Source organism: Rissa tridactyla, chromosome 8, assembly GCF_028500815.1.
Source record: "Rissa tridactyla isolate bRisTri1 chromosome 8, bRisTri1.patW.cur.20221130, whole genome shotgun sequence".
In the NCBI taxonomy this organism is placed as follows: Eukaryota; Metazoa; Chordata; class Aves; order Charadriiformes; family Laridae; genus Rissa; species Rissa tridactyla.
The window spans coordinates 2,079,024-2,100,682 of NC_071473.1; the positions used below are offsets into that span (position 1 = coordinate 2,079,024).

Consider the following 21,659-nt stretch of genomic DNA (forward strand, 5'->3'; position numbering starts at 1 on the left):
GAGACTCAAAGCAGAGAGGTTTCCTGGGCAGGTTGCCTTCAGCAACATCACCCAGATGCGGGCAGGTGTGTGGCACAAACAGGCAGAGTTTATACTGTGAGGGTCCAGTGCGTCCAGATGTGAGTTTGAGAGTCTTCAACGCGACGTGGAACAAAGCGCCAGAAATAGCCGAGCTGGGCAGGGGAGGCAGAGCAGGGGTCCAGCCTATTGTCTAGGCTGGGCTAGAGGCAACGTGAGAAGCAGAAGACGATTCATTTGAAATTAGTCATTTCCACACGCTCTATTTAACTGATATTTCTGGAGATGTGGGGGAAACCCTCATAACTTCTTCATGAAATGGCCATTCCATTTTTCCATCACCATCACGGACCTCACTCCCACGTTCAGGAATTACCTAGACGTGCTTTCTGAAATCACGTTAGTTGTGGCATCTTTAGAAAGGGCTGTTTTACGGCTTCGCTGGTAAAATGCAGCGACCCGAACTCACTGGTACTTCAAGCCTGAGGTGCACGTACCTCCACTTGAGCATCATCCCAGTCATCCAGGCGGACCGACTTCACTTTGCTGACTTGGGGAATATTGCGATGGATTCCTGAACAATTCAAGCAGATGAAGATCCCAAGGCTGTGGGATGCCCAGTCCGGGTCTGAAAGCAAGAGAGAAAGAGAGATTTGCACTCGACTGGTCTGTCGGATTCAGCGCAGGAGGAAGGAGACGGGGCAGGACAGGGCACGGCATGGCAGCCACCGGGTCTAGTGATGATTTATATCATATAATACAGATGTGCATTCATTTATATTGACGGTTACACCAATTACGCTAACAATTAACAGATTTTGTTAATCTCAAGCATGGCAGTTATTCACGAAACCCCAATACACAGACAACTGCGGATGCCCCAGGCCTCCAAAACTCCCTCCACGCTCACATGAAGAGAAGAGGGGAATGTCCATCCTTCATCAGCAAATCCCACCCAAGCGCCGGGCGGAACAGAAATTCCGCAACCAAAACAAACAGCTCAGGGAAACCATCACGCTGCTCCTTTGCTTTGCTAATTTTTTTTTTTTTTTCATTTTTTTTTATTATTTATTTACAAGGGGAGTGCTCCACAGAGAGACTTTCCTCCCCCAGCTGCGGCTACCACAGCCCTCCGCGCCAGGAGGTTTCCAGCCCTCGCCTTAATGGAAAAACGCTGCCAGCGGCAGCTCTGCGCTTTCTCTCAGCAAAACCACGCGCTGTTTTCAGCCCCGAGCCGACGTCTCACACAAAGCGCTTTCAACACGAGCCCTTCACCTCCCAACGCCTGCTCGGGAGAGGCACTGCCCGAAGCGCGGGGAGACGGAGAGGGTCCGGAGGAGGGCAGGGGCAGGACACATCCACCAGTGTCCCCAGCGCTGCCTCGCTAATAAAGCCGATAACAGGGAGCTTTGTTTGAACTCCGACTAGCAAATGTCAGCGCCGGCTATTCCAGCTGCGCCCCGGCAGAAGGAGCTTCCTTGCAAGCCACCGAGTCGGCCGCTAAATCCCGCGCCTGCTCCCGATGGGGGTCCCCTCGCCCCGTCCTCCCCCAAACCCACCGCATCGGGCTGCCAAGGGGTACGGGCAGGTCTTCCTGCCTCGCAAACCACCCTAATTTGTTTATTCCCCCGCAGTAATTACACTAAACGCTCGCTCCTCACAGCGCAGCAATTATTTATAAAAAGCAAGGGCACGTGCTTTCTCCTCCTGATACATATTTAATGGCCTGGCTGTGGCGGTGCGGCAGGAGCCGCCGCGGGGCAGCGCAGCTCCTCTGCACGGCGTCTCGGGGTCTGCTGCCAGCCCCTGCCCGCGGGGACGGCCACCACGCCGCCCAGCCCACCCTACAGGGCATGAATTCCCATCCCAGAGGTGGTTGTGTCCAGACATAAACCCGTGAGTGAACTGAGGTAGTTCCCAGAGGTGGTTGTGTTCAGATATAAACCCGTGAGCGACCTGAGCAGCCCCACCGGACATGGCCGGGTGCTCCCCCCAGGACAGGGGAGCGGATTCCCAACATGTTGCTCGTCCCATCGGCTGCAGCTCCCCTGGCACAGGGCTGGGACCAGCAGCCTGAAATAAAGGTGGGTTTTTTCCTCTTTCACTTGGCCTCCCGTCCTCACGCGAGACTCCGACGACGACAGCTCAGGCCTGGCAAGTATAAAACCAGCCAAGTCGATGTCGACCCGAGCACACCGCAGCAGCAACCAAGCGCTGCCCATGTCCAGCCATGCCAGTGAGGACACGGGGTGCTCTGCGCCCACCCCCGCACCCCCACCCCGCTCCTCCCACCATGACCGGGAGACTCGGCTTCACACCGTGCCCGAGGTCAGGCACCCCCACTGCTTCCGACCGCAAAGATGGGGGTTGTAGCGTTGGGTTACAGGCTGGCCACAAGAATCAAGCATTTTGCACACTCACGCTCGTTTCTGTGCTTTAACTCCTCGCGTTGCCCTCTCCCATCTCCGAACACGTGGCTGTAATCCCAGTCGGGACCTGCCAAACTTCCTACCGCAAAACCAGTCCAAGGTGTAGCGCTGCTGCCCTGTGGTAGCCCAGGACCATGGGACCAGAAGATGCGAGCCAGGCCAGGTGAAAGCACCAGGGTTGAAAACCCACCTCTGACTTCCACACAGAGGATCAGGCTCGAGGAAGGGCGAGAAGGTCTGGAGGACAGGGTGTCACACAGAGCAGCGGTGAGGAAGAGGAAGCCGTGGCAGAAAAGTTTGGAGCTAACGTGGCCACCGGCTCCCTGTGCTCAGCACAGATGCTCCACGATAATCGTGCTTCACGCCTCCCCGGAGTAACGCGATCTGATCAAAGCAGCGCCTGACTGAGGGAAATGGGTATCAAAGTATGGATGGGCCTCCACAGGTTTTATCGGGAGCCCCAACACTTGTTTTATGTTAGCGGATTTATCTTAGGCACACGGGTGGATTTCTCCATACTGTCTGCAAATTCCTAGACTCAGGCTTCCAAAGTCCTCTCACAGAAGTAACCCCTGTGCTGCTGTGTGCAACAGGACCAGGAGACATCACTCCTTCCTCCAGCCAGGGAGGAGGACACGTTTGGGTGGAGGAACAACCTGCAAGAAGATGCTCAGGCTCAGATGGAGGAGGCTCCAGTGGTCACCAAGCCAACTCGTACCTAAGCTGTCTCTTCTCAACGTCTGTAAACAGCAATGGGTCTCAGTCACAACTGGGGCTGTAAAGCATTCTCCTCACACCAGCAGTATCTTCTTTAGACCAGACTCTTAAACGTGCTTCCTCCCTGCTCCCCACCATGTCAAGCCACGTCTAACTGAGACAGCAAAAGCTGGGCCGTATGCGGGAGCATAAGGACATTGTGTCCAGGGGACGGTAGCACTTTAGAGGAGCAGACAGAGACGACAGGGTCAGTGGTGACCCAGCCCTTGGAAGGGATGCTCCCAGCTTGTCCCATAAAACCACCCCCGCTGTCTCCTGGCCACCTCCCTTTCAGTGTTTCCTCTCGTGCCCATCCCAAGCCCATCCAACACCGGCAGCACCCCCGCACCGTGGCAGGGCAGCACCCGTCACTCGACGCTCCAGACCCACTGCCAGCAGTTCGCGTTGCTGCCGTGTATTAATAGCAACTTCCTCTTCGTTGCTCTTCTGGTTTTAAAAATACATATCTCTTAAATACAAAATCATGCGGCAAAGGGGGATGTAAGAGCTGTAGATCCTTGGCTGGTTGTGTGCTGCTTTCCTGTGACAGCCGCAGCCCAGAACTACACAAATCTGGCAACTGTTTTTGGTGCCAAAGGGAAGACCAGGCAGGAGAAGAGTTCAAACAGCCCCAGGAGATGAGTTAGCCCCATCCAAAAAATTACTACGTAGTGAAATCCCCCAGAACCAACTGATCTACCAGGGGAAGTCTCTCTGAAACGCCACTGTTACAATCATTTATTAGAGATTTCTCGTGGCTCTTGCTCTCCTGGCTGAAGACATCTGGCTGAGAAAGCAAGCCAGCCCAGGCCTTTCCCGGATTTAGTCGAAAGCCGAAAGCAATTTCTAAGCGTTGTCTGAACGAGCCAGAGGGTGACGGACCCAGGCGAGCCCCCGGGGTGGTGGGTGGAGGATTCCCTGACTCCATCTCCTGGAGGGCTCTGCCAACGCCCCTTCCCCTCCTCACCCCCTCCCTGCACTTGTGACACCGTTTTCGAAGAAACCTAGCTATGAGACCTCTGCGCCCCCGCGGCTCCTGCGGGAACTGGTGGCAGATCCCCAGGCAGACGGCTGCCGGCCGGGGCGAGCACCCGCTTCTGCAGGGATGCTTTTCCAAAGCCCTTTGTAAGGCTTGGGGCTGTCGGTGGCCATGGAGCTCCCCGAGCACAGCACAGTCCCTCTCTCTTTGCTTCTGCTCTCCAGCACGAATGACGCGAGTAATTCTCAGCCCAGGAACACGGCAGATAACGCCAGCGATCTCCGACCTTGGCATAACCACAGACTCCAACCCTTCAAATGACTGCGCCATTCCTTGGAGATAAGATAACATCTTATCAAGCGCGCGAATAAATTCATGTAAGCGTTTTCATACGAGACAAGTGAGTTTTGGGGCAGCACCATTAGTTTGGTGACCCAGCGTCCCCAGGCTGTAGGGCCGGCAAGCTGAGGTCTTCGTAGCCAGCCAAAGCCCACCTTGCACCCAGACACTTCAACAGCTGGAACACGTTCTCCGTGCTGGACATTACTGGGGAGTTCCGTAATTTTATTTAAGCCATTTTAACTCAGCAGGGCCCAAAAAAGTGCAAAGAAATGGCAATATATCATAATCTGGACCTCTTTTGGGCACTGCCCAAAAAAGATGATTTTTTTCTAAACCTCCAGAGTTTCAAGCAAACAGCAGTGAAGCCTAATGAAAACTCCCCGCCATGCCTAAGTTCCACACAAATGACTTTATTCCATTATGTCCAGCCAAAAGGAATAAAGAAAGGGGAATATTAAACCAAATACACTGTTAGAAGTGCATAAAGTCTCTCATCCTCCAGCATCATTGCTCCAGAACAACTGATGCCAGCTCTAGAAGGCTTTCACTGCCCAATGTGGGAGAGATTTCTGGTCACTTAAAAACAGATTATAATCAATTTCAAAATAAAAACCTGATACAACTTCATTTAAAAAAAATTAAAAAAAAAACCAAACAAAGCTAAACTAAGCTCATGAGAAGGACACGGGGGTGGTACTTTCCCTTCTCGTCCATCTGAAAGGGAACGCACAGCCAGAAATTGGAGAAGCATCCAAAGCAAAACTAAAACACTTGGGCAACACCCCTAAATTCAGAAATTAACTTCCCCACCCCGCTCCTTTTGCCACCACAAGCGCCAGGAAAAGCCAGGGCAGAGAACAATGAACTCTCAGCTTGAACCCAACGTTACTAAGCGTTAAGAACAGCCCGCAGAGGGAAAAACGAAGGCTGGACCCAGAAAAATGGTAAACAAGAGGAACCAACATAAGACATAGGACAATTGATGCAAACCAAAAGGAGAGCAGAGAAGACCGGAGGTGGGATGGCAGTGGATTTTATTAATATTTTTTTTTTAATAAACAATCAATATTTCCTGGATCCAGAATATAGACATAGGGTTCTAGTTTGAAAAGCCCTAAATGGCATCAACCCCAGTACAACCACGTGAAGCAGCGTGGCAGCAGGCTCAAAGCAGCCAGGAGACCAGAGCAAGAACTCAAGAGTCCCAAAACTGACCCGGGTGCCCCCCCTCCACCTTTTGCCTTAAACCACAGCTATCACTGTACACAGCGGCACAGCATCCTGCTGACCAAGACTAATATCCACGAGAACGTGGCCAACGCACAGCAATACCCCATTAATGCACCCTCCAGCACACAAACGATGGCCTGACCCTTAATTAGCTGCCTGGCTGCATCCCCACTGCACCAGCTGGGTGGGAGCCCGTGTTTTGTTGGGTTGGAGATCCAACAGACTGTTCTGATCTCCATCCCCCCGTTTGAGGCGATAAAGACTAACGAGAGGGGAGAGGAGGACGTCTCCAGGTAGGATAAACCTTTTTCTACCCTGCACTAGAAAGGAAACTCCTGTCCTAGGACACGGGATATAATCAGAAGGGTTTTAGTGCCATCAACACGAGCAAAAAGCCTTTTCTGTTTGCTGCTCAGCTGCTGCTGGTCTCCTAAACGCCCCAGCCAGGAGAACCTTGTGTTCAGCACTGAAGTTCTGTTGCTATTTACTCTGGGGAAAGATCAGGAGGTTAATAAACAGACCCTGGTCATGCATGTTTAAAAATAACAATAAAAGATGTTAAAACTGAAGCCAAACAGCCTCCCACCAACACTCCTCTCTAAGTAGGAAAATTTTTCAGTGAAGGCACTAAACTTGCCAAGGTCTTTTTGTTCAGCTGGCAGGTCTCAGCAGCCCCCTCTGCTCGCTGTCTGCAGCCCCCGCTCTGCCACCCAGGCACCAGGACCGGACACAAAACACCCTCACATTAAACCTCCCTGGCTTCAAAAAGTCCTTTTCCCTGCAGAAAGTGGCATCGAGCTGAACACAGCTGCTGGGGGATTGCTCCCCCGCCCCCCGCAGCTTCTTACCCCACCAATCTGCTTCTGCCCAGGGAGAAGGGCTGGCAAATTCTAGGGGGGGGGGAAAATAAATCATGTTTAAGTGAGAGGACAATGGAGGTGCGGGAACAAGTTTCCACTTTTAGCTTGAGAACGCAAAGCCCGTTTCACGCCATTAGAGCGGCGAAGCTCCAGAACAGCTTTGCAGTAGGAGGTGGTGGGGGCAAGAGAGAGAAGTAGCTGCGAGGGGACGGGGTGACATACGACGGGCGCTGGGGTGACAGCAGGAGGCAGGACCCGGCGGCTCAGTCCGTGTCTGTGTTTCGGGGAGCGGCTGGGGAGGTCCTCCTCCGGGTTGGAGAGGGGAAGGAGAGGGTCGAGATTGAACCCCTTCAGTGCCCCCCCAAGCGCGGAGCCAACCGAGTGCTGCCCAGCACTCCCCTCTGCTCCCCACCCTCGCCTCCCGACACCCGGGGAAGGGAAAACCTTCACCTGCCTTAGAAACGAGCCGCAGGAAAGGTGTTTACAACCACCTCCGCCGCACACCACCCACCCTCAGGCTTTTATGTATTCTGTCACACCAAAATACCAAATCTGCTCGGTTTCGCAGCACAAAGCTCCCATACCAGACCCCCCCCCCCTCCATCGCGCCACCTTCTGCTCTTCCCCCATCCACATCCCTCTGAGCCTCGGGCACACAGGACGATGTTACCCAGGGTCCGCGTCCCAGTAATCCATCCCAAATAAGAAAGATGAAAACGATAAAAATAAGCCACCTAAACTGCTGCCAGAGGGTTTAAACTGCGGGATGGCTTTGATGGGATTTCCACTTCGGTCTTCAGAGCCTTGCTGTCCTCCTACAATATAAAATGATTCTCGCTGCGTGGCAACGCAAAGCTAAGCCATAGAAAAATGGAGTAAAGGGAGAAATACTCAAGGTCTTGTTATGCCCCGAGATAACCATCCGTCTCATGACGTGAGGAAAGATTGCCTGAGACAAAGAATCATTTAGGAAAAAAAAAAAAAAAAAAAAAGAAAGAAAAAAAAAAAGGCTGAACTGCCACATTAGTCTTGAAGAAAAAAAGATTATTCTAATACATTGAGAGCCATTACGCACCAGCGATTCAGCCAGATCGCTCGGTTTGCACTTCAGGCTGCATTTGCCATGCTGCCTCCTTGGCCGTGAGAACACCCCCGTGAGCCCACCCAAACAGGCACCCTGCAAACCAGCCTGCAGGACCCTGGCGCCAACACACAGGGGGTAACGACAGGGGCCCCCCCCCCGGCCCCGGTAACGACTTTATTGCAGTGGCTCCTACCCCACAACGCAGTCTCAAAGATGCAGCGAATGCAATCCCATTATTCCTTACTGACAGATGACATCCTCGCAACTGGAGCATTGTTTTTTATTCAAAAGAACCTTTCACTGAAAATTAAGGTTTTGTAAAGATACAATTAATAAAGACCTAACTAGAAGCTTTAAAAAAAAAAAAAAAAAACCAAACCAAACCTACAAGTGCAAAATGTAACCTCTCAGGTTTTTTTCCACTCTGATTTTCAGTTTCTACTTTAGCATCCTTTCTGCACCCCCAGCCGTCACGGCCGGGGCCACCATAAGCCTGTTCTGCCTCCCCGAGACATGCCCTCAAAACCTGGGAGGAATTTTTGGCAGCTCTGCTTTTGCACAAGAGATTTCTTTCGGCCAGACACACGCGCTGGTCTGGGGAAGACACAGACCTGACCTTCCTCAGCATCGCTTTCAATGCCACGTTCCACCCAGCTGCAAGCCCACAAACCAGGGGGAACGCACAGTTGAATACAGCCGCCTTGCTCGTGGACTGGGCCACTTAAATAATCCTCAGCCACCATTAAAAGGCCCAGACCCAGGCAACCAGCAGGTTTTGCCTTCATCTCCCCAGGGAGATGCGATGACCCCGCAGGGACGGAGCTCCTTCCGCAACCTCGGAGGAAAAGCCCTGCCGCCCCCGATGCTCCCTGATCCCCTCCTGGGATTTGATTTTTCGCACGGTCACAGTTTAGCCACAGCGATACCAAGCTGCCAGCGCTGCTGCATCAGGAACCTCGGCTTTTGTTACAGGAGCATAAAGTACCCGGGACGAGCCTGTACTCCAGGGCTGCGGCTACTGAGCCTCACCCAAACGCCAAAACAGTAACAAAAGAAAACAACCTTTTTCGACAGCGGGGAAGAAAAAAAACCCCAAAACTTTCACTGAGCGGCTGATTTCTGCAATAAACTCTTCCGAGAGCAAAAGAAAACCTAGCTGGCTTCCAAATGCACAAAGTGACTAACAGAGAATTTTCCCCTCTTACGTTTCTGACCCATCCTACTCTTTGTTATCAGTATCCCTGAGCTAAATGGCTATCTCTTATCACGGATCCTGCATTAACTGGGGATTTCAGGGAAAGGAAGGCACCCCCCTGAGCAGCAGTAATAATAAATCAGGGATCCTGACCTTTTCTTCCCCCCAGCTGTACCAGATCAGCAGCGTGACGATACACACATGTGGGAAATCACAAAAACACCCTGCTTTCCTCATCTTCTGCTCGTTCCCCGCCCTCCCTCTTCTTTCGTTTGCACTTTATTTTCTCTGCTTGGGTCCTTTTCCTGTGTCCAGCTGCTCACCCAGCTCCAGCGATCACCTTTATCTTTCTGTGCATCCCGCTTCCCATGCTGGCACCCCATTCCGCAGGCTCTCCCGACACATACCCCATGTTATCTCACACAAGGAAAGACCTGCTGTGCCACACCTGCCCAGGATGAATAACAGAATTCAGCTGGAATATTTTATATATTATCTGCAGACACAAGTTACATATCTTATGTTAAGTAGCCCAGGGTATCTCAAGTTTATTGTCGCTGCCAGGCGGGTGACATCACAGCACCACGAGTGGCTCTCGTTTGCCAACGAAACTGAAGCAAAGTGATCACTAAAGAAATTGGGTTGCCGAACAGAGATCCAGTCCCAGGGAAGTAATGCCGTGGCAGTTCAGAAGAGGATGGTATTAATATAGCACATTTTGTGTTACAAAAGGCACTGGCCCAAATTCTCCTCTCCAAGTACCAGATTCACTAAGCTATCTCTGCATGCAAATGTCACCAAAACATGGTTTTGATGTTTTACAAGCCCATTTGGAGCCTTTAACAACAACCCTCTTTCCCTGACGTGAGCTATTTTACTGACCTACAGCTTCATCTCCATCCTGCTGATGCTGAGAAACCTCCCATTCTGCAGAGCGGCATACTACTACACCCAGGGCGAGGGAGAATTACCCCATCGATCCGAATGGCCCAGGCTTGGAAAGTCTTCTCCAGGAAGGAATAATTTAGACCGACACCTATTCGGTGAGCCCAAGCTGTGCTCAGCAAGACACCCAAAGGTGGGCTGGTGCAGTGGGGCAGCAGGACCCGCCAGCGGGTGGGTGGGAGCAGGAGAGCAGCGCAGTGCTGCAAAGCAGTTCCCACGATGCAGAAAGTTCTTTGTCCTTCCCAGCCGGGTACCGGGGGACACAACGCGTCTGAAAGTGAACTGTCGTGTCCCGAGATGTAGATTAGGGACATAAAACCATCAGAAATGGTACCAGCTGGATGGTACCCAATAGACCTTGAAATCCTAAATAAATAAATAGCTAGAAAAATAAGGTTCAGCTGAAGCGTTGAAGGTGTTTTTTGCTTTGTTTTGGTTTGTTTTTAACCTAGACAATGAGGCTGAAAAGGACATCCCCCCTCCACACTTCTTTAGAGCTGTTCTGCTCAAGTTGAAACAATTGTAGATGTTTTTATACGGTGAGTAAAAAAAAAAAGGGAAAGTTACTTGGTATGTAATTTTCTGTGATTCTGCTCAAAGGCAGGAGGAGAATAGGTGGAAAAATCTCTCCACCGCACCATTCAGACCCTGCTCAGCAAGAGCAAAGGCTTTGCCACGCTCACATCCCCGACCCCAACGTTCCACCATCCACGGGGCGAGGAAGATGCCCCCAGCTCAGGTTTTCTCCCCTCTGCGCACCCAGAGGAGGACGGACACGTCGGCCCCGTCCCCCGCGGAGCAGCGGGCAGGGCTGACACCCCGCGGCGGCGCACCCCCGCCGGCAGACCGGCCCGGGGCCGGGGGGCAGCGTCAGTGCCCCTGCTCCCCCCTCTGTGTGCCCACCGACAGGGCACGGCCAGCGACAAAAGCCAGCCTGTTCGCGAGGGGACAGGGAGGACAAGGCGCCTCCAGCAGCACAGGGCACCCCCCCGGGCAGAGCCCCCCGCTCCCTCCGGGGCTGCACTGCAGACGGCGGGGACCGGCCGGGGATGACATCAGCGCTGCCACGGCCGGGCGGGGACACGGGGACCTCGGCCGGGGCTGGTCGGCGGGCCCCGCCACAGCGCGTCGCCATCCCTCCGCCCTGCCCCACAGCATCCTCATCCCTCCGCCCTGCCCCACAGCGCTTCCCCATCTCTCCACCCAGCCCCGCAGCATCTCTATCCTTCCGCCCTGCCCCGCGGCATCGCTCCATCCAGCCCCGCAGCATCCCCATCCCTCCACCCTGCCCCGCAGCATCCCTCCACCCAGCCCCGCAGCATCCCCATCCCTCCACCCTGCCCTACAGCATCCCTCCACCCAGCCCCGCAGCATCCCCATCCCTCCACCCTGCCCCGCAGCATCCCTCCACCCAGCCCCGCAGCATCCCCATCCCTCCACCCTGCCCCGCAGCATCCCCATCCCTCCGCCCTGCCCCGCAGCATCCCCGCCGCATCCCCCCCCGAGGGTAAGGGGGGTCAGGCACCCCTTCGGCGGGGCGCCCCCCCCGCCGTGCCGTGCCGTGCCATGCGGTGCGGTGCGGCCGCCCCCCGCCTCGCCCTGCCCTTACCCGGGGCGGCGCAGTCGGCGCACGCCGCGTTGCCCGGCCGCTGGAGCAGCTCCACCAGCGCCTTCCTGCTCCTCTCCTTCGCCATGGGGCCGGCGGGCGGTGCGGGGCGGCGCGGGGCGGTGCGGGGCTCGGCGGCTAAGCCCGCTTCATGGCGCGGGGCGGGGGGCGCTGGCGAGGCGGGCGGCGCGCCCGGGCTGCTCCATGCGGCCCCGCTCGCCCCGCGCAAGGTGACCGCCTCGGCGGGCCGGGCCACCGCCGGGAGGGGACGCGGCGGGGCGGCTTCTGCCCTGGACGCCTCCCTCGCCCCGCCGCTGCCGGAGCCGGAGCCGCCCGCCCGGGCACGGCGCCGGTTCCGCCTTCCGCCGGGCCCGGGGGGCTGGCGGCTCCCTGCGCCGCTCGCCCGCGACCTCCAGCGGCCGCTCGTCGCCGGGGAGCCCCGTCCTCGGGGGGGGGTCCCCCACAATCGGGACATCCCGTCCCCCCCCCGGGGGTCCCCAGCCCCAGGGCGCTCCCCATCCCCCAGCGGTCCCCCCCCGCCCCGGGTTTAATGTGCCCGTACCGCGCCCGGTGAGGGGGGGCTCTCGCCCGCGGGTGGGAGCTGGCGTGGCAATGGGGAGGGTGGGGGGCAGCTTGCAGCACCTCGGCCCTCGCTGGGCAGGGCCTCACCGCTGGAGCGCCTCGAGCAGCGATTTTGGGGCGCCTCTTTCACGTTAGCATCTTGCGGGGGTACTCGTAAACGACTAACCGGTACCCACCCGCGCTCCGAAACACCCCTCCTTCGCTGCCCGTCCAAGCGCACACACCACCGCCATCCATGCCTGAATCTTGTCAGGACTGGACATCCAGGCTTCTTCGCACCCCTCCGTGGTGTCGAGGGAGTATTGGGGGGGGGGATAAAACACCCCCGGGGCAGGGTCACGGCTTTCCCACGTCACCATGGCCGCATTGCTGGGAGGGCAACGCTCCTGTTTTACCAGCTGAGGACTCGGGGGTGGCTGGGGGAGGATGATGTGGGAAGCCTTTGGCTGAGGAGGCGTTCAGAGCTCTGCCCCATAGGCTGCTGCCCTGACCCCTGCTGAAACCTCCCCCTCAGGTACGGCTCACAGGCATCCGCGATGCTGCTATGGCGTGTTTATGGTGCCTATAGCTCAGCTTACTGAGACCTTTTTGGTTTTGCAAAGCAAGTCCCCCGTTCAAATCGCCCATCTCCGCTCCCCCCACCAGCGCAGAGCACTCCCCCCCGGCAGAGCTCAGCTCCCCACCGCGGTCAGGGCATGGAGGAGCCTCTGCGGGAGGAGGGACATGGAGCTCCTGGAAAACGTTCACCACCAAATCACGATACTGATCCTGCGAACCCGCGTGGATGTGAGCAGGTTCCAGGGCACGCTTTGTGGGAAGAAAATAGCACACACCCTTAAACACAGGCAGAATCACGGCCTGGTGCGGTTACCGTGCTCCTCCTCCAATGCCTGGAATACGTTTTCCTAAGTGACCTTTGCATTCGCGCTGTGAGCCAAGCGACCGTAAGCAAATCGATTTCCGACTGGTTTAAGCTGACCTCGGGCTGCTCCGCGCCGACTCTGCGCAGCGTCGCGGGTCGCGCTGGGGTTTGCTGGTTTTACAGGTGTCGGCTGCTGAGGTCTGGAAACCGGTTCCCGTGCAAACCAGAGGCGCCATCCCGCACAGGGGCATTTTATTGTGGAGAAGCTGAGCTGCCACATCCAGACCCTCGCCTTCCTCAGCTTCCTCGCCCGCAGCAGAGCTCCGGCTTCCAACAGCCGCCGCGTAACACCAGCCCTAGCACAGCGCCTTAGCCCTAAGCCTCCAAACCCGTGCTGTGTTCAGGCTTGGGGGTGGAAATGCTCACAGGATCAGAGCTTTACCTAAATCCAAGTTGGGTCTGGTTTTCGTTTGCGCCCCGGCATTTCCAGAACGTGCGCTTGCCGAGTTCTTCAGGCGACAGCCAGGATGCCGCGTGGCATCAGGAACTCACCAGGGCAGGGGCTGGCTGGGAGGAGGATTGGTTTTAAAGTCTCTGTTTAGCTTTCCATTAAGACTTATTGATTCTCTTAATTTTTTGTTCTCCTGGTTGCTAGGCAATCCCTCTCTCTCCTCCGCGTGCTGGAAGCCGGGGCTGCAGACGGAAATTTATATCTTGTAATAAAATCAAATAGAACAGAGCCTGTTGTCAGTGATGAGAGGGGAGCGCTTCGTTAGGGACAGGCGGGGCAGGAGAACGGGGCCAGTGAGGGGCCATCACCAGCCACCCCCAGCACTTAAGGCCCATCCCAATTACTCCAGACTTTGCAGCAGGAAAAAAACGAGCCCGCGTGGGTGGAGGGGACGTGGAGAGAGAGGGAGAAAAGTCAGAATTAAATCAGACAGAACTGAAGATAAACTTTTGTTCAGTGGAAAATCAAAGGCTTGACTCAGTCTCATGTACTCAAGGGCGTCTCCGCAGATTTACTCCCGGTTTACCCAAGGCTGAGAGGCCGCGCTGTGGGTCAGCACAGTGGTGACCCCGGGGAGCCCCAGGAGCCAGTGAGGCTCTCCTGATGGACGTAAGAACTTAAGGATCGCGATTCCTGGTGCAGAGCAGGGACAGTGTCAGCGTTTGCCACCCGGCAGGGGCGAAGGTTGCCCCGTCAGGGCTGGCTCCGGGGAGGCCGACAGGCGCCTCTGCCCAGGCTCGTCCTCCTTGAAGTGTTCCCCGCTGCCCGCAGGCGCCGACGCCTCCTCTGGGCTTTCCCCCACGCGCTGCCGGGGCTACGACCTGTCAGGGAACACTTCATGAACTTGCTCCTACTTCTCGCAAAGCCCCTGGCCAAACTCGCTGGAGACCCACTGTCGCTGTCGATGCATCACTCTCGTTCGGGTGGTTTCTGCATCTCCGCTGCTAAGTGACTTGTTAACTCGGATATAAATTTATGTGCATAAGTGTATAAATACTTACATATTTACGTGTAAAACGGGCGTGTTTGTAAACACGCACACTTTTAACGCAGCCTTTTCTAAATCGCAAGGTTGTTGCCTTAGAAACGGACGTTATTAACGCGACCTCCCGAGGTGCCGAGCGCGGTGGCAGCAAGGGCCGCCTCTGGAAATGCCAGACTCCGAGGGCAGGGCAAAGGAGGCTTGGAAATTCCTGGAAACCTTTTCACCATCTGTGTGCTGACACCCTGAAAATGCGCAGATGTAACTCTACCTTCTCCTTGCCCCTCCATGTTAGCGCCTTTCCCCCTGGGGCTGCCTTGCTGTGTTAAGAAAGAGCTGTTTACGCTATTATTTAGTTAATTTTGCAGCCCCAGCCCTGAAATGGCTAAATCGATGTCACAGCCACGCGAGAAAAAGGGTGTTAAACTCTCCCCTTATGTGACCCGGGAGCATGTTCACAGCCTAACACGGGCAAACGTGACAAATACCGGCGTGAGCAGCGAACCCTAACAGAAATATCAATAATTCATGCCGCTGACACTGCATTCGAGCAAACCTCTCCGGAGCAGTGCCTGCGCCAGGCTGGATCCCTGGGGCTCCCTCGGAGGTTTGTGAGAACAAGCCGCGGCACCGGCCCCCCGCACCCCCCTGCAGCAGCTCGCTTCCGCTGCCGCGCGGTTTCCTGTGCAAAAGAAAGAAAAAAAAAAGAAAAGAAACTGAAATCCTAGAGGTTTTTGTTTAAAAAAACCAAAAAAAACAAAAAAAACCCCACAAACCCTCTTGTTTTCTGGGTTAATCAAGAGTGGCTACAGCTGGGCGGGAGGAATGCCACCGAGCAGAGAGCCCGGACCAGGACAATTAAAAACTCCTGAACTGAAAATCTGATACCGACGCCAACTTTCTCTGATTTTGAGCAATTTGCTTTATGGTCCCTGCAGGACTTACCCCCTGTAGAACAGGGAAAAGGCCGCGCGCTGCGCCGGCGTGGTTAGGACGTGTGGGTCAAGCTGAGGAGGACGACGGCAAGAGGAAGCGATGCGCGGGCGCAGGACTGACAGACCGATGTCCGGCGTCCGCAGCGCTGCTCTGCACCTGCCCCGGCCCCCAGAGGAGAGAAGCGCCTCGCGGCGGAGCAATTTGCAGACCAGGGTTTCATTACGTTTGCACGGTGCTTAACTCCCTTGCAAAGCCCAGTGTGAAAAGGAGAGTCCTTTACTCCTGTCATTCCACGGCCGTGCAGGTGACACGGTGCACCCCAGAGACCCTCTGCAAGGGAGGAGAAATGGGGAGAGTGAGGACAAGAAGGTAGTGCAGACCAAAATCTCTCCGCTGATTGACTTAAACACCACTTTTTAGGTTTCTGCAGCACCCTGGAGCTGAGAACTGCCCTCTCACGGCCGTGCCGCCACGAAAAGGAAGGTAACCCCAACCCTTTCCTGAGGCTGCCCACGACACCTCAGCCATCCTTTCTGGTTCTCCTCCGGCCGGCCTCACTGCAGCGATGGGCTGGGTTGGGAATCGGCCGCGGGGGCTGCTCCGTCGCTCTGACGGGGTGGTTGGGAGCCAGGAGCCATCCTAGAGAGCGAGGGGGAAGTGATAGCTTGAGGATGTCGGATATTTCTACATCTGCTCTACGGTAGACCAGGAAATCTCCACACAAGAAAAACCACATTGCAACAGTCCTTTTCCTGCTGAACCAAACCTGCTGCAGGCGACATAAAATACGACGTGGAGGGGGCAGCTGGGGGAAGAGGCTCCATGGCAGCTACCAGGCACCCGACCAGAGCTATGCTGATCTCTACAGCCCAATGATGGGCTCCATTCTGCTCTCAGAGAAGACAAAATTAGACCAATCAAGCCAATAATTCACCTACGCCACTGTTAGACCACTGCTTTTAGCATTACTCCTGATTTATACTAACTAAAAGACTTAGGTCTGGGGAAGCTCTGTATGGAGGAATCCAACATACGTGTGAAGAGATTCATACGTCAGGTCATCGGCTCCACCAAGAAAAGCCAAAGTGATTGTTGAGGGCAGCCATCGTCAGTTCCGGCTGAGTCAGAGGCAGGACAGTTTCGATGTGCAAACCGCAGGGCACGCACTTACCATGGAAGTTCCTTTTCCTCAACTCCAATAATTTAATCTCTTCCTGGCTCAAATGGCTCACCCTTCCAGGAACAGCTTGGAGACGTTCAAGTGGGAGACGGCGCTGCCTGATGTCCCGCTGCAGGGTGGAGGTGGAAGCGGCCCAGCCAACTGCTGCCAGCTCCTGGGAACCGGTGGCTGCTCCCACCAGGGACCCAGTGCCGAGAGGGTGATGGAGATGGTACAGGCAGGACCACAGGACAGAGCGCACAGGGCTGAAGCCCAGCACATCACTTCTGGTCTGGAAGTCTCAGCAGCAGAGCCTGAGTCCCTCAGAAGACAAACCATCTTAAAAGGGCACAGAGGAAAAGGGAAAACGGCGCAATTACGGGTCCCAGCTGTCGGTCTCGTACCACGGGCTGCTGCCTCCAGCCGCCGGTCCAGCTCAGACGTCTGAGACCACCCCGCTTTCTGCAACGTTGCTCAGCTGTAATTTGAATAAAGCATTGGATGGAAACAAAGCTGGGGGTTTTCTCTAGAAAGAGTTTAGAAATGATGGCCTGAAGGAAGCTGCCGAACAGCTGGAGATGGCAATTGAGCCTTGCCCCAGTTAACTTCGACCACAGAAAGCTGAGGACCATCTCCTACCCTTCCTCTGGCTGCTGATGGGATTGCTTGGGTGTCACTGCACGCCTCCTAAAAGCTCCCACAACACCGAGGTACAGAGCGTGCTGCTCGCTTACTTGTTTATTTCAATATGCTTTGCCAAAGAAAAATCAGCAAAGAATTAATTAACGGCAATTATTTCTAGCAACAACAGAGCAGCCCTGCTCCAGAAGCCATGAAAACAACATCATGAGACCCCTGTGGCCGAAAAGCCTTTATAAACAGGTGCAAAAATAAACAATTTTATAGCAGGCTATAAAAAGAGGCCAAGCCAGGTTGGGGAATGGCAGGGGAACAGCCATTTCGACGGCTGAGTCGAAGCAGCCACCCAGGTGACTTTTGTGAAGGAGCTTTAATAAACAAACTGGCGCAGAAGCACCAACGCGAGTCACAGAACCAGCAGGACCAGGTTATTGCTGCAACAGAGGGTTTACTACACCCGTCACTCTGTGTTATTAGTGCTGCTGAAGTGATTTACTGTCTAAGTCAGTCCAACCGATTAGAGCTGTGATCTAAAGTCCTAGCCAGCTCCGGTTTCAGCGATAAACATCACCCACCCCCCGCCTATTGCTTGCTAAAATAAGCTGAAATAAAGCCATCAATCCAGACATCTCTCTGCTCAAATGAGTCTTTCTAGCTGGCACCACCACACCTGCAAGTCTCCTGCTGTGCACGCTGAAAGGACGGAGGGAGGGGTTCCAGGCGCACTCTCATTTTTCGCCCACCTGGTTCTTTTTCAGCAGCCGGTGAACTCGGCGTTTCTGCCCCTTCCACCAGAACTCGCCCATCTCCTGTCGCCAGAGCCCTGCAGGGACCCGGGTCCTCTCACGTCTTCTGGGCTGCGCAGGCACACGCTCAGCACCTCCCGCACGAGGAGGCTGGGACGCGTCTCCTTCCAGAGACGTTCATCTCCATGACACCTCGTAGGTGGCAGTGGACGGTCCCTCTTTCCCACCGGACTCTGCAACACAGTTTGGGGAGGGGGAACCCAACTGAAACCCACCCTCTGCCCACCTGACCCACTCACTCCGGTGTCTGTGCACAGGCTGTTAACACCTGACCCGTGGCATCGCCTGCGCTCTCCCATACGGACACCAGTCTGGCACTGGGCTGCATGGACCCCGCACGCATATACCTCTAAATCAGAGAGAAATTGGAACACATTGAGAGAGGGGGACTGCATTGTGCTGCCTTAGCAACCGCTGCGAGCACGCACCGCACGCCGAGATGTGCCAAACAACAGGCACAGCCCCCAGCCTGTGCTCTGTAAGGGCCGGGACACCCCAATGGGTGGCGAGGACGAGGGGTTAAGGACGGCTTGCGACATCCATAGGCTGAAGTCAGCCCAGCCTAACGCCCACATCCACGCGAAAGGGCAAAAGCCGAGGGAGGCAACGCCAGCAACGAAAGCCGCCGGCCTCATCACACCCCTGGGGTTTCCGATTTGGTACTTGTTCATGGGGACGTGAAGGCTTATTTATCAACGGGGGGGTTCCTCCTGCTTGGTTCAGCATCCTGAGTTACCAGCAATTTTCTCAGCACTGATCTGATCCGCAGCTTCTGTGCAATTCCCGAGCGGCAGTGGGAATTTCTTTCCTGTTCGGATCTGCCTGCCCAAAATCTGGCTTCCTCAGTGTGGTGAAAATCCCTTTGACCATCCAGCAAGCCATGCTGCCACGGGGCTGTGGAGCATCCCGCAGGGAGAAGGCCTCTGCAGATCGCGGCTCTAAGCAGGCTGCCGCACACAGCATCACATCCAGTCCTCAGGGCAGCCCCGGCGCCCCAGATTCTGTCACGCTACTGCTCTCCTGCCTTGTCCACCAAGGAGAGATTCGGTGCCTCCAAACCCTGCTGAAACCCAGAATGGGGTCTGATATGGGGAAATGCGAATTGAGCAAACGGAGCTGGAGCTGCCTCCCTCGCGGAGCACCTCCTCCCACACGCTACCCGGGGCTGGAGCTTTGCAAGCACGACCCGAGCCAGGTGTGGGTGCAGGGTCTTGCTGGCGTCGAGGAAACCAGAAATCCTCCAGCTCCAGGAGCTCTCACCTCCTAGGAGGCTACTAAAATAGCCAAAGGACTCGGTTCTTCTGCAGCCCCCACTTTTAAAAGATTTTTAAAGATTTTTAAAATCATCAAGATGAAGTTAAAAGCCTGGGTCATTCCGGGTCATCTCCTTGATTTCTCCACCCCCCACTCTCTTTTTCCAAGGCTACTTTCCACCGCTGCTCCTACAGAGTTTGCCATGATCATAAGGACCTGAACAGAAAAGCATCTACAGTACCAGGTGGTTTAAGGAGTCGTTCTTTACCAGCGGGACGGCCAGCCAGAGGGACCACAGCGTCCCTCCCACACCAGTGGGACCTGCCTGACTCCGTGCGGGAGCCAGGACAGACCGCTCCTGCAGACAGTAACACGTCCCACCGGAGGCGGGGACACGTGGGACAGAAAGAGCTGGATCTAGCCCACCAGATTTGATGCATGTGAACTGTTTTACACTCACAGAGATGACCGTGGCCTTTACTGGGCTGTATGGTGAAGGCCAGGCTTGTCTGGGGTGTTCTTCATCCAGCCCAGCCAGCATAAGGTTGATGCACCTGCTAATGCAAGTCCTGAGATCTCTTGGAATAATGGGAAACAGTGATGAAACAGCCGGTGCAGCGCTACAGAGAGAGCACAAGCATCACAGCCTCTAGGAAGAGCCATAAAAATCTGTCCCTGTGCCATCATCAGTCCCAGCAAACAAAAAAATGCCTCAAGGTCTCTCAAGTCCTCTGCACACAGGCGTTGGACTGCTAGGTGACTTTCTACGAAGCTCCTATTTTGAGCAGCGATCAATTATGCATTTCAAGCCATATGGCACCTTCATTCCAGAAGGAAGGCATTTTGTCTTGAAATCTTGTAAGGTAGAAAATCTGCTGCATCCTGATGGAAATGCAGCATTGCCGGCTAGTCGCAGAAGCATTAAGACAAAAAAAGCAGCGGGATAAGGTTAATCAGACTTCCAATTGCCATTGAAACACCCTGGAAGGGGAAACGGACCCTTGCAAGTCCCCTTCCAAACAGTCTTTTTTAAAATTAATCTGTTAGAGCTTTGATTTTTGTGGGAAACCTGACACAATATATCACATACTCAAATTTAGGAGGAGGAACGCTTCCAGAAGGGATCTCCTCCGGGCAGAAAAGTAAGTAAAGCCCTTTGGGGTCGCTGGGTATGCTACCAGAAACGACCGCCCTCTTGCACACGAGCAGAAGCATCATTCCCTTCCCAGAAACGATGGATTAGAAATGTAGAAACACACTGCTCTCCAGTGGAACCAGGACACCCACAGCACTTTTCGGAGCCTACAGCACGAAGTGATGCTCCAGACGCTTTTCGCCCAGGGAGCAGGCTGCTCCCCCTCTCCTCGCCTGCCTGCGGTATTCCCTGCCCCTTGACTGTGCCAGTGCCGCGCTCCAGGCTCGGCTCCTGCACCGTTGTGGAAACCTCCCAACGTTCTCCGGGTCTCCTCGGAGCGAGACAACAACGGGGTGAAATTCAAGAGGTGCTCTAACCCGTCTGGTTCCCTCCCACAACCCACAAAAGCAGCAGTAAGTGAAAGTGATTTTGTTTTCTGCTGCAAAGGACAATTAATTGCCAGCCAAGGCCAGCAACTCTGTGGTCTGCAAAGGAAACCAAGTAGGTGACTACTCGCCGTAAGCGCGATGCCCGGCCACAAGGACACCTTGAGGCAAGCAGGACAAATTGGGGCGAATGCTTTAGAAGAGGGCTGAGGGGAGGACCAAGCATGAAGGTCAGGTGGCTGCACCCTCTGCCCGCCTGTAACTCTGTGCACAACCCCAAACGCCCACTTTAACAGGTGCCTACAGATACAGCCCTTCTCCAACACCCGTATCCCACTTCCAGGTGGCAGACGCAGCAACGGTCGCTCCCTGGCTTAGAGGCACAGACTCATTGTGCTCCTACAGAGGACTTTGGACCATGGCCCACTTCCAGCAAGCCCTGGAGGCTCTCTTTGTATAGGCTTTTCTATGAAAGAACGCTCAGAGCCTTGGGAAATGTTTATTAAACCTTTCTTCCTTGTTCTGCAGGTCATTGTGGTTGTTTGGAGAGATACAACCGAGCTCAAGGTCTCCCAGGAAGACACAGGAGGGCTGGCTGGCAGCAATGTTCATTCTGTAAATAACTGCGGTGACCAAGGTTAAGCTCTTTGTGGTTGTCTGGATTCTCATCTGAGCAAAGAGCGGGGCAATGTGCGGGCAAGGCTCTCCTAAGTGCCAACACAGAGCTCTGCGGACCTCCAGGGACTCCCTGGGACGGGATCCCAAGCACGAGGGCGTCCGGAGTTATGGTGTGAATGAGGCTTTGCCAGAAAAAAGCTACAGGAGACAATTACAGCCCCCTCACCTACTGATTCCCATTATTGTGTTAACAGCTTCTTCACCCCAACACAGTCAACACTTGCCCCTGCTTCGGGCTGCCCCTTCCACGCCTGGAACATTCCAGCCAGGCTGGCGGTCGGTCCC

The 21,659-nt window shown here is 55.0% G+C and overlaps 1 protein-coding gene across 1 annotated transcript in view; it reads right to left on the reverse strand.

The window, feature by feature from the left end:
* ADAP1 (ArfGAP with dual PH domains 1) overlaps nucleotides 1–11,717 on the reverse strand; it is a 62,264-nt gene extending 50,547 nt beyond the window's left edge. The window contains exons 1-2 of the mRNA XM_054213033.1: nucleotides 11,448–11,717; nucleotides 516–646 (exon numbers count right to left, since the gene is read on the reverse strand). Of these exons, the coding sequence (XP_054069008.1) occupies nucleotides 516–646; nucleotides 11,448–11,532 (216 nt within the window). The 5' untranslated portion in view covers nucleotides 11,533–11,717. The remainder of the gene's footprint in view (nucleotides 1–515; nucleotides 647–11,447) is intronic.
* Nucleotides 11,718–21,659: the final 9,942 nt, after the last annotated feature.